The sequence below is a fragment of the Venturia canescens genome, chromosome 1 (genome assembly GCF_019457755.1).
Source record: "Venturia canescens isolate UGA chromosome 1, ASM1945775v1, whole genome shotgun sequence".
NCBI classification, from domain to species: domain Eukaryota; kingdom Metazoa; phylum Arthropoda; class Insecta; order Hymenoptera; family Ichneumonidae; genus Venturia; species Venturia canescens.
The window spans coordinates 37,977,666-37,988,673 of NC_057421.1; the positions used below are offsets into that span (position 1 = coordinate 37,977,666).

Genomic DNA, 11,008 nt, shown 5'->3' on the forward strand with positions numbered 1-11,008 from the left:
TTTTTTCGAAATACCAAGGATGTTGGTCTATCTATTTTTCAGTTTCTCGCACGCGAGCATCTGATAAAAACCACCATCTCAAAAAAGTCAAAAATTCAAAATTAGGTGGCCAAGTTTCGAACGTAGCCCAAATTGTGGAAATAATAAGATAGGAGCGACGACTGTGGTGGATTCAAGTACTATTCGAAGAGCACCTTTTTTAAAACACGATTCTAGGAACTTTCCATATATTCGTTCGATCACGTAAATTTCAAGGATGACTTTACTCTCCGTCGTTTTCCAAATAAAGCACTTGCTACGTGTGCCATATTCTTTATTAAGCATTAGTGGTAGTAGTATGTGCGGTCAGGTAAATAAGAAAATGAGTGTTCAAGAAACTGTCGAAGATTTAACCCAGGAGTGCATTCAACTGCGACGTAATCTTCTCGCAATCAGCGATCGTAAAGAGCGAGAAAAAATTGTTTTAAATCACATTAAAGAACGTGCGCGTGCTGATATACGAGTGAGCGACTTTCAAAAAGGTTACTATGAGTTTACATTTTTCATTTCATTATTTTGTGTATGTCTAACGTCATCCTCGCGTGACTTATAATTCCCATCAGAGACCCTCTATATAAGATTGACAATTCGATAGGTAAATTTCATTCTATTAATATCCCACTCCTTTTTCCCTCATTTTAATACCTATACATAAAGTAACAGTTGAATTACTATAGTTTTACTGTACTCAATTATCCATTCGTATTTAACCTCTTTCTCCTTAATAAGGATATAATATCTCATTGCTAAATTAAAAAAAAAAATTTTTAATCATAAATGAGAAATCATCTTAGGTTCTGATAGTTTTTAGTAGAATTTTTAGCACAAGTGCAGTGTATATTAGTTAGGAAATTTGTTTTTTTGTGATAAGAAATCAAAGGTTTTATTTTCATCATCAAAGATAATACCTTTCAAGCTTATTTAGAAAAATGTTTTTTTTTCTTTTCATACCAATCATTGAATCATAGGTACAGAAGTGGTTGTTTATTGAGAAAAATGTCTTCAGTTTCTGAAACTGACAAAAATGAGCCCAAACAGGAAGCTGAAAAAATGGTGTTTGAAACACCAGATGAACCAAACAACCAGGAAACTACAGAAGAGAGTTTTAGTGCTGACAAAAAGGCTAAATATCAAGAACTCTGCAATATTGAAAAAGAATTAGATGCTGAAATTGAAAAAATGAAAGCTCAGTTGGAAGCTGGTCCTTCGATGAAAGAGACAATGAATCTGTTACATGAATACAATGAAATCAAAGATGCCGCTCAGAAAGTTTTGGGCGCTATTGCTAATATGCAGGGCGTCACAATAGCCAGTCTTCACAAGGAATACAACTTGCCAATCGACGAACATTGATCATCAATCATTATTCATACATTTGTTGTCTCAATATTCTGTTCATTTATTGAATAAATTATATTTATTAAATGTTTTGTTTCTTCACTTCTGTCATTACCATCATTTTGAAATTTACAATGTTTATCCCTGGATCATAAATTTATTAGAACAACGTTCTCTTAATTATTTTTTAAATTAATTTAAAAATTTTGGAAAACTTCAATAGAAAATCAAGGAAACATTGAATTGAAATTTCTGTAAATATTTTATGAGCACCCACTGCAGAATCTGATGACATTCAATGTATTTTCGATTATTGTTAGACTCACGAAATTTATCAAAAATCCTGTGGAATTGCACCCAATTTTCCCTCACATAAAACTCTTTATTAATTTGTCAGGTTTAGAATGGTTCAACGTATCAAAAGGATTGTCAATGACAGCGGATCTTGCTGGAAAGATAATTATACTTGACTTCTTCACTTACTGTTGCATTAATTGTATGCACATATTACCGGATTTGGATGCATTGGAAAAGAAATATCCTCCTGAGGATGGATTGGTGGTTGTAAGTACAAGTTATTATCTATGAGAAATTTTAATCTCTAAAGAATGATAAGAAGTGAGAAAATATTGATAAAGAATCAAAAAGACTTTACAGAAACAGAATCGCCAATTTTTAATTAATACAGGTCGGAGTACACAGTGCAAAATTCTCCAATGAGAGAAACTCGAAGAAAATTTTATCAGCTGTCCAGAGATACAATATCAATCACCCAGTGGTGAACGATGCTAAACTCTCGATGTGGCGAGATATTGGGATCGTTTGTTGGCCTAGTCTCGTTATTTTAGGTACGTTCGAAAAAAATCAGAAAATTCTGATAACACTACAGAACGAATTGAAGAAATTATTGATAAGCCCCAAATCTTAAATAATAAGTGTTCATTGAACAATAAGTTTCATTTGGTAATAATGTTGGAAATTTCAAAGAATCCTTCATGCCAATAATGTGATTTTATGAATATTTCAGTACTGAGAAATTTGCAGAAAATATTTCGTAAATATCAGCGATCTTAAAGGCATTATAAACATTGATATGACATAATAAAATACGATAACGAATTTATCGAGAAGTTACACGTGAATTGTTTTCAAAGTATGTTCTCAAAACAGTCAAATGATTCTCTTTTCATCGTTTGATATGAATAATAATGAATCTATCCTTATGATTAATTTTTAACATTTTGAAAATTCAAAAACAATGGATAAATCGTTTTGTATTAAGATGAAAATCACGTTGATTCAATAATTCATGGATTCATAATGTAACAAGAAATTTGTGCGATGATTAGTGGTGAAACATTTTGATTGAATATCATGTCAATGACTATTTTCAATCATCATTAAAAATAAAAACGTCATTTCCAAAATGACGTAACACTTTATTAAAAACGATCCAAACGTGCGGAAAAATCTAATTGAGAAAATTTCATTTTCAGGTCCTAAGGGTCAACCTCTTTTCGTATTAGTTGGTGAAGGGCATCGAGAGGAAATGTTCACATACGTGGGAGTTGCCCTCGCATATTTCAATTCACTAAAAGAAATATCCGATCACGAGATTCCATTGAAGCCAGCACAACACTTGTTACCGTTGTCCAAAGACGTTATTCTTTTTCCTGGCAAAGTACAGACTTTCGAATCACAAAATAATGAACGAGTGATCGTTTCCGACACAGGAAATAATAGGATTCTTGTAATGAAACCCGATGGCACAGTTGAGCACGTAATTGGAGGCTATGCTCCCGATTTCAAGGATGGAAATTTTAAGGATGCAAGGTTCAACGGACCACAAGGTGTCTGCGTTTTAAGCGACATTGTTTTTGTCGCAGATAATGAGAATCATGCTATTCGCAAGGTATAAATACTTTTATAAATGCTGTCGACAGAGTAGATTGTTAAATCCTGAAAATACCAAAAAAACACGTTTCCGTGGATTTTCATTCGAACGCAGATTGATATTATTCGAGACGGAGACGTGACTCTACGTAATTATCAAGCAAATACACTGTAAGCGAATATTTTGCTCTACAGGAATGTCGTCCTATGAATATTTCACGCTCTCTAGAATTTGCAAATTCAGAAATTAATAGAGCCCTACGGTCGTTATGGTCTTTGTGCGTTTGAACTGAAAAACGAACCTAATTTTTTTCCTTTTTTAAAAATTAACCGTGCTTTTAAAGCACAATTCATATATTGTTTTTCACAGCCATAATTTTGCAAAGAAAATCCGAGCATCTGTTGAATCGAGTAATAAATAAATATCCCATATTCAGAAATTCTCAACGATTCCTGGCAGTTTTCTAAATTTGAAACGTATCAGTGGCCACCCTATCAAATCGGAATGTCGAAATAAAAAAATTATTTTCTTTCCTCTTCATCCTTTTTGCTGTACGCAAGCCCCTCAATAAAACCTAAAGCGATTAGACGATACGAAAGTAAAGAAAATTAAAAAATTTGTAGATTGATCTGGAAAAAAAAGTCGTTAGTACAATTGCTGGAACAGGTTCTCAGGCACAGGATTACGTCGGTGGCAAAATTGGGACAGAACAAGCATTGTCGTCCCCTTGGGACGTAGCAATTTATCATTACAAACAGGACGATCGTGAAGTACCGGTACTTCTAATCGCTATTGCGGGTACTCATCAAATTTGGGCTTTCTTTTTGGAAGACACAGTTTGGTGGAAAAAAAAGTATGGAAACTAATTTTCAAATTTCAATATTGCCAACGAAGTTTTTGTAATATTTTAATTGCAATTTTGCTTTATCATTCTGTTTTAAGAGTTTACAAGGCTGGAACGTGCGTTGCGATTGTAGGAAATGGAAGGGAGGAAAATCGCAACAACGCTTATCCACACGCCGCCAGTCTCGCTCAGCCCTCGGGACTCGCGGTCGCCCAAGAAATAAAAGCAGTATTTTTCGCCGACAGTGAAAGTAGTACGGTCAGGAGAGTTCACATGGAAGATGGGAAAGTTAGCGCGGTCGCTGGAGCTGATAGGAATCCAGCGGTATTTAGTGATCATTCATTGGAGCAGCTCGAGCACCGATCAGTAAACGGCAATTCAAACGAGTTAACGAATTTTTGCTGTTGTAGAATTTGCATAATTACGGCGACATTGATGGGCATCAATACAACGCCAAACTTCAGCATCCTTTGGGACTAACATGGGACAAAAAAGAAAAAGTTTTGTACGTCGCTGACACGTACAATCATAAAATTAAAAAAGTTACCCCCGAAGGAAACTGCACGACAGTTTATGGTGCTGGAAAACCGACGGAAAATCATGTTGTAAGTCACTAACGATATCTCCATATGACGAAGGCTAAAAATAGATAAAGTTAAACGAGAGAGGAGAAAAAACTCCAATCCTGTGTATCGCTTTCGAAATTTCTGAAATCGTTGATCGTCACTTGATGTACGTGAATATCAATCGGAAAAGAATTGAACGATAAAAAAAAACTCAATAATTTGATCATTCTATTAAACGTAACGAAATGGAAACTTGAAGATTTGTTAAAAGTTCTCCCACTACTGACAGCCTGAATAATCATCAGCTCGTCGATAAAATTAATAATCGAAAAATTTCAGTTTGACGAACCAAGCGGCTTAGCGATATCGTCTAATGGAGATGTTCTATTTATTGCTGACACCAACAACCACTGTATCAAGGCTATTGATAAAAGGGATGATCACACCATCAGAACCGTGAGCTGCCAGTTCATTTTTCATATAAAAGCAGTGAAAATCGAAAACAAAATATGAATTTTATGATCCGTTGAATTTTCAGTTATCAATTAAATTACCAAAAGACACTGGTCGTCCGGCGGACAAAACTTTCAACTTTGAAAATTCACTGAACAAAGATGGTGGCGAATTGACAATTTCGTTTGACGCTATATTCGAAGAAGATCTTAAATTCACACCAGAGGCACCACAAAAATGGTCCCTCGTTTTGCCATCGGACGAGTGGACGACTGAAAAATCGTCCGGAAGCTTTACAACGCCGATAAACGTAAAAATCCCAAAGGGTGAGGGAGTCAAAGAACTTAAAATAATTCTCGATCTAGTAGTTTGTAAAACGGACGAGTGCATACCAAAAAAATTCGCAATCATATTCGCCATCAACCAGAAATCCGATGCGCCCACTGTTGTTCGCGAATCGAAGAAACTCGAGGTCAAATGACACTCTAAAAAATTAATAAAAACAATCGAGTCGACGAAAAAGAAGAAATAATAATCGCTAAAATTATTACAGAATTTATATGAAATGCAGATATTTATCCAAAGGCAAAAATGACATTTTTCCTGATAGAAACCTTTCGTCATGCACTCAAACTTCCTAGTGACTCAATCATTCTTTTCTCCATTGCTTCTGATGAGATTTTCATTCCCCCCTTTACGTCGATTGCAATAAAAAAAATCATGATTACCAATGAAATATGATTCAAAGTGATCATAACTTTTAACGTAACACTGAAATCTCGTGCGTCGATTCTAATGAAGCCTGAAAATGAGGATCACTTTGAATTTATTTTTTAAGCCCGAGATTCAATTAATCAAAATCCTTTTGTGTCGATTCTTTGTTTAATGCACTGTTGACATGACTTCTTAAAGATTTCGGATGAGCTCCATGCTAAATATTTTGTATTTTCTTGCAACGAAACAAGTTTAAAGGTATTTCGAGCAATTGTATTTACTGCCGTACGCTGAACGTTAATCATTGTTTTATTATAATTCCGTGCAATTTTAAATAATGCTTCCCATTATCACTCGTGACAAAACCGTGGTTTTTTTCACTTTTTTATTACACATACACAATAGAATACGACGAATATATAAATAAATGAAAGGGTGATCCTAAGGATCGCGTGCAAGTGTCTTCGACAATCGTGTCTTCTAAATAAAGATTTTTATTCAAGTTGAACATGATAAATCACAAGTCCATTATTCTATCTCCTTATGTGATTTTTGAATGATTTTTTAATATTATTTTAACCAGGACACGAAAGCGAAGGAATTCATAAGAAAAATCGATAATTCGAGTCCAATATTGGATATCGTTGAGAAATATTTTCAACATCCGTCAAAGTCACTTGACCCGAATAAGAGAAATGGGCAAAATTATTGACAAAGCCCAAGAGGCGCCAGGCTCGAGAATCAGTGAAAAAAGTGTGATTTTTCCTTCCGTAAAAAAGGGATGAAAATGTTGAGCGTGTTTCAAGTTTTTTCTGAAGAATTTCGAACGGCAGACTGTGAGAAAAATAGTTTAAAAAACTCCTTTCACTGGATCGGTATAATGCGCTCTCTACCAATTACTAATTTAATCGTGAGCTCTCGAATTGTCATCTCATTTAAATCCCACTTTATTCGGGCGCAGACAGGAAAATAAAGAAAAAAATAAACACAAGCAAACGGCGGAGAGGGAGAAAAGAGGCGCGAGAAGTTGACTCAGTACTCTTCACCGGCCTCGCCCTCGCCCTCAACCGAGTCCAGACCCACTTCTTCGTAGTCTTTTTCCAAAGCAGCCAAGTCCTCGCGGGCTTCCGAAAATTCTCCTTCTTCCATTCCCTCCCCAACGTACCAGTGAACGAAAGCGCGTTTCGAATACATGACGTCAAATTTGTGATTCAATCTCGCCCAGGCTTCGGCTATCGCTGTTGTGTTCGCCAACATGCAAATCGCACGTTGTACTTTTGCCAAATCTCCGCCAGGCACCACCGTGGGGGGCTGATAATTAATACCAACCTGAAACAGCGATAACGAGGAATAAAATCGTTTCAAACACTTCCGAAACGGAAATTGACTTTGATCAGGAACTAACGAAGTGGAATTAGTTTTTCCAGATACATTTCTCGTTAATCACTCGACGGGAAACTAGAGGTTTCTCGTGGAATCGTCGAATTGGAAAATAGGCATTAGGGCTTGAAGAAAAAGTGAAAAAAATGAGAATTTCCATTCACTTGGCTCAGCCCTTCCTGTGAAAAATTCTAGCACAATTATTTGTTGACGACCCAAACTTCGCTTCGAAGTATCATTGAACTCTTGCTTTACTGAATCAGCAATGCTAGTGGGAGAATTAAAAAAGTTCGTGAAGTCTGAGCGCCTTAAAGCCAAATTCGTGAACAATTTTGATCCCTCAATACAAATTAGAGTGAATTTCTCGTCCGATTGTATAATTTTCTGTTAGAAAAGTACGAATAACGATCGAACAATTTCGTAATATAAGTTCAACGAAATGGATCAATGACACAGTGTGCATTCGCTCGACCAAAGCTCAATCCATGAGAACATGCACTGTTGAATGAGAATTCGTAGCAAAAAGCCTCGATCCTACCATCGGAAAGTTTACGAAGCATGACCGAGTCCTCGAGGTTCAACTCTCGATAGATATTTCCTGGGAAAATTCATAGATCGAACGAAAGAACCGTGTTCAAGACGTTCCGGGCTCGTCGGAGCGTCTCGAAGCACCGCAAGTGGCAAAGAGAGCCACGAGGTTCCGGGTAATATCTCTAAATTCTAAGCGATAATAAACGTCCAATGAAACTTTCAACATTTCGTGAAAAATGAAATACGAAAGTTTGCTGAAGCATGAAAAATTGAAAATAAACAAATATAAATGAACAACGAGAAATGAAGAAGAAGAGGAAAGCGAAGGGAAAGCGTTCGAGGGACGAAGCGTACCTTGAATCCAGTCGGACACCAATCGACGAATTGTATAGTTCGTTTCGTTTTTATTGTAGCGATCGATGCGTTAACGTCTTTGGGTACGACGTCGCCTCTGTAGAGCATGCAACACGCCATATATTTTCCGTGGCGTGGATCACATTTGACCATTTGATTAGCCGGCTCGAAGCACGAGTTGGTCAATTCGGCGACGGTTAGTTGTTCGTGATAAGCTTTTTCGGCCGATATAACGGGAGCGTAGGTTGCAAGGGGGAAATGAATTCGTGGATATGGGACGAGATTGGTTTGAAATTCGGTGAGATCGACGTTGAGAGCACCGTCGAATCTTAACGACGCGGTTATCGAAGAAACAATTTGTCCGATGAGTCTATTGAGGTTTGTATAGGTTGGCCTTTCGATGTCGAGATTGCGACGACAAATGTCGTAAATTGCTTCGTTGTCAACCATAAAAGCAGCGTCCGAATGTTCCAGGGTTGTGTGGGTCGTCAACAAAGAGTTGAAAGGCTCAACAATCGCAGTACAAATCTGTGGCGATGGATATATCGCGAATTCGAGCTTTGATTTTTTTCCATAATCGACCGAAAGACGCTCCATCAATAACGAAGTAAATCCTGAACCGGTACCACCACCGAACGCATGAAATATCAAAAAACCCTGAAGACCGCTACATTGATCGGCCAATTTGCGCAAACGATCCAGTACCAGATCGGCTATTTCTTTTCCTACCGTGTAATGACCACGAGCATAATTATTCGCAGCATCCTCTTTACCGGTTATCAACTGCTCGGGATGAAAGAGCTGACGATAAGTTCCGGTTCGAACTTCATCTGGAAATTTCGAAAAATGTTTTTTTTTTTTTATTTTTTTAAATTTATTTACAGTTTTTTCAAGTTGGTTATTTATCGTTTACATTTTTGTTTAATAACCAGAGTTCTTGTTTGTATCTTGTTAAATTCTATTTCGTGATTCATTTGAATTTCAAAATCTTTCAAATTCGCAAGGTCCCAGAAGTGCGGATATTTCAATTCATGGCTGCAATTTTGGAACTGAGAGACTCAGAAAAAAAGAGGAAAAACATTGAGCGATTTTAAGATGATGGATCAGTCGGTAATTACACATCGAATTTTTTAAATTGAAACTCTTTGACATCGTTCGTCCGATTAAATTTTTATTTTTTCGATCAAAGGAACGATGTGGAAAAATTTCCTTTTCAAAATTTGCAGCTATCTCTCTCGCACTCACGGTTGTGATTACCGACTGATCCATCATCTTAAGGACCTTGATAGAAGGCCAAAAAAATTGATTGCTTTCGGGAATGTTTTTGGGATGGACGGAAATAACTCACCATAGCGAACTTTTCGATGTAGTTTCAAGGATATTTAAAAAGTACAAAAACATTTTTTTAATGTGAGAAATACTTGTTTGTACATGGTTTATCCGCCAAGTCCGATTGTCAAAGTTTCTCAGCTGTACACAATGTGGAGGTCGTAATTATTGCCTCCATAAAAAATTCTTTATTTTTTTTTCCATTTTCATATATTTTCCTTCCATATGAACCTATAAAAACCCGAAAAAATTGCCAAATTCTACATTTTTAGTGAGTTAAAAAAAACGCTTCTAAAAAAGAAAAATATCATTTCAACGTGCTGTAAATATAGAATTTGGCAATTTTTTCGGGTTTTTATAGGTTCATATGGAAGGAAAATATATGAAAATGGAAAAAGAGTTTGGAATTTTTGTTGCACACAGTAATTACGATCCCCACATTGTACGCAGCTGAGAAACTTCGACGATCAGACTGTGCGCTTAAAGCATGTACAAATTAGTATTTTTCACATTAAAAAAATTTTTGTACTCTTGAAATATCCTTGATATACTACACCGAAAAGTTCGCTATCGTGAGTTGTTTCCGTCTATTCAAAAACATTCCCGAAAACAATCGATTTTTTTAACTTTCTAAAGCAGGACCCCCTTAAGAGGATGGATCAGTCGGTATATCGCAACCGTGAGTGCGAGAGAGATAGCTGCAAATTTCGAAATCGAAATTCTTTGACACAGTTTGACAGATTAAAAAAAGGTTCTGTCAGTCGATTTTTGCCATCGTTCTGCGTAGGCTGACAGAGTCTTTTTTAAATCGGTCAAACCGTGTCAGAGAATTTCAATTTAAAAAATTCCAAGTGAGGTTAGTCGACTGATCCATACTCTTAAGCTGATCAATTGATCAATCGATTTTTTTCCCGAGAAATTCGTAAGCTCAAAAATTATCTTTACACGGGAAAATGGTCAAAAGAAAAATTCAGTTGGGAGCACTGATATCGAGCCATTATTTTTTTTAACTACGAAAAAATTATTTTTACCGACAACAGTTGGTTCCAGGTCCATAAAAACGGCTCTGGGTACATGTTTTCCAGCTCCAGTTTCGCTGAAAAATGTATTGAAACTGTCGTCACCGCCACCGACGGTTTTGTCAGAAGGCATTTGACCATCGGGCTGAATGCCATGCTCCAGGCAGTACAATTCCCAGCATGCATTGCCGATTTGTACACCCCCCTGACCAACGTGAACCGAAAGACACTCGCGCTACAAAAAAAAAAATCGTCAAATGTCGGAGACGATTATGCCATTTCTATTTTTTTTTTTTTTAATTAACTTTAAAATTAACGTCTTATAATTTGGATATGAACAGATCGATTACGAACTCACCATATTTTCTAAGATTGGGAAACTTTCGAATTAAACGAAATTGAAAAATCGTGCGTTATGACCGTCTGCGATTATCCGTATGTGCGATTGACTACGAAAACAAACGAACTTTGTTTATAATGATAAACGATGACGACGAGAGAAGGTTGATTTCAAAGAAGACTAGACACAGCAATGATTCGTCATTTT

At 36.4% G+C, this 11,008-nt stretch overlaps 3 protein-coding genes across 3 annotated transcripts; 2 read left to right on the forward strand and 1 right to left on the reverse strand.

The window, feature by feature from the left end:
• The first annotated feature begins 223 nt into the window (after positions 1-223).
• LOC122419497 (NHL repeat-containing protein 2) lies at positions 224-6,365 on the forward strand. Its single transcript, XM_043434112.1, has 9 exons — positions 224-521; positions 1,775-1,941; positions 2,066-2,225; positions 2,874-3,289; positions 3,895-4,124; positions 4,214-4,439; positions 4,526-4,720; positions 5,021-5,137; positions 5,220-6,365. Exons 1-9 carry the CDS (start codon positions 257-259, stop codon positions 5,613-5,615), a joined length of 2,172 nt encoding a protein of 723 aa, XP_043290047.1. The 5' UTR covers positions 224-256; the 3' UTR covers positions 5,616-6,365.
• On the forward strand, positions 501-1,479 carry LOC122419501 (DNA repair protein SWI5 homolog). Its single transcript, XM_043434117.1, has 2 exons — positions 501-634; positions 1,008-1,479. Exon 2 carries the CDS (start codon positions 1,036-1,038, stop codon positions 1,390-1,392), a length of 357 nt encoding a protein of 118 aa, XP_043290052.1. The 5' UTR covers positions 501-634; positions 1,008-1,035; the 3' UTR covers positions 1,393-1,479.
• LOC122419498 (tubulin alpha-1 chain-like) lies at positions 5,979-10,955 on the reverse strand. Its single transcript, XM_043434113.1, has 4 exons — positions 10,820-10,955; positions 10,474-10,696; positions 8,114-8,943; positions 5,979-7,177 (listed from the first exon to the last, which is right to left on the reverse strand). The coding sequence occupies exons 1-4, from the start codon at positions 10,820-10,822 to the stop codon at positions 6,881-6,883; spliced, it is 1,353 nt and encodes a 450-aa protein (XP_043290048.1). The 5' UTR covers positions 10,823-10,955; the 3' UTR covers positions 5,979-6,880.
• Between the last annotated feature and the right edge of the window lie 53 nt (positions 10,956-11,008).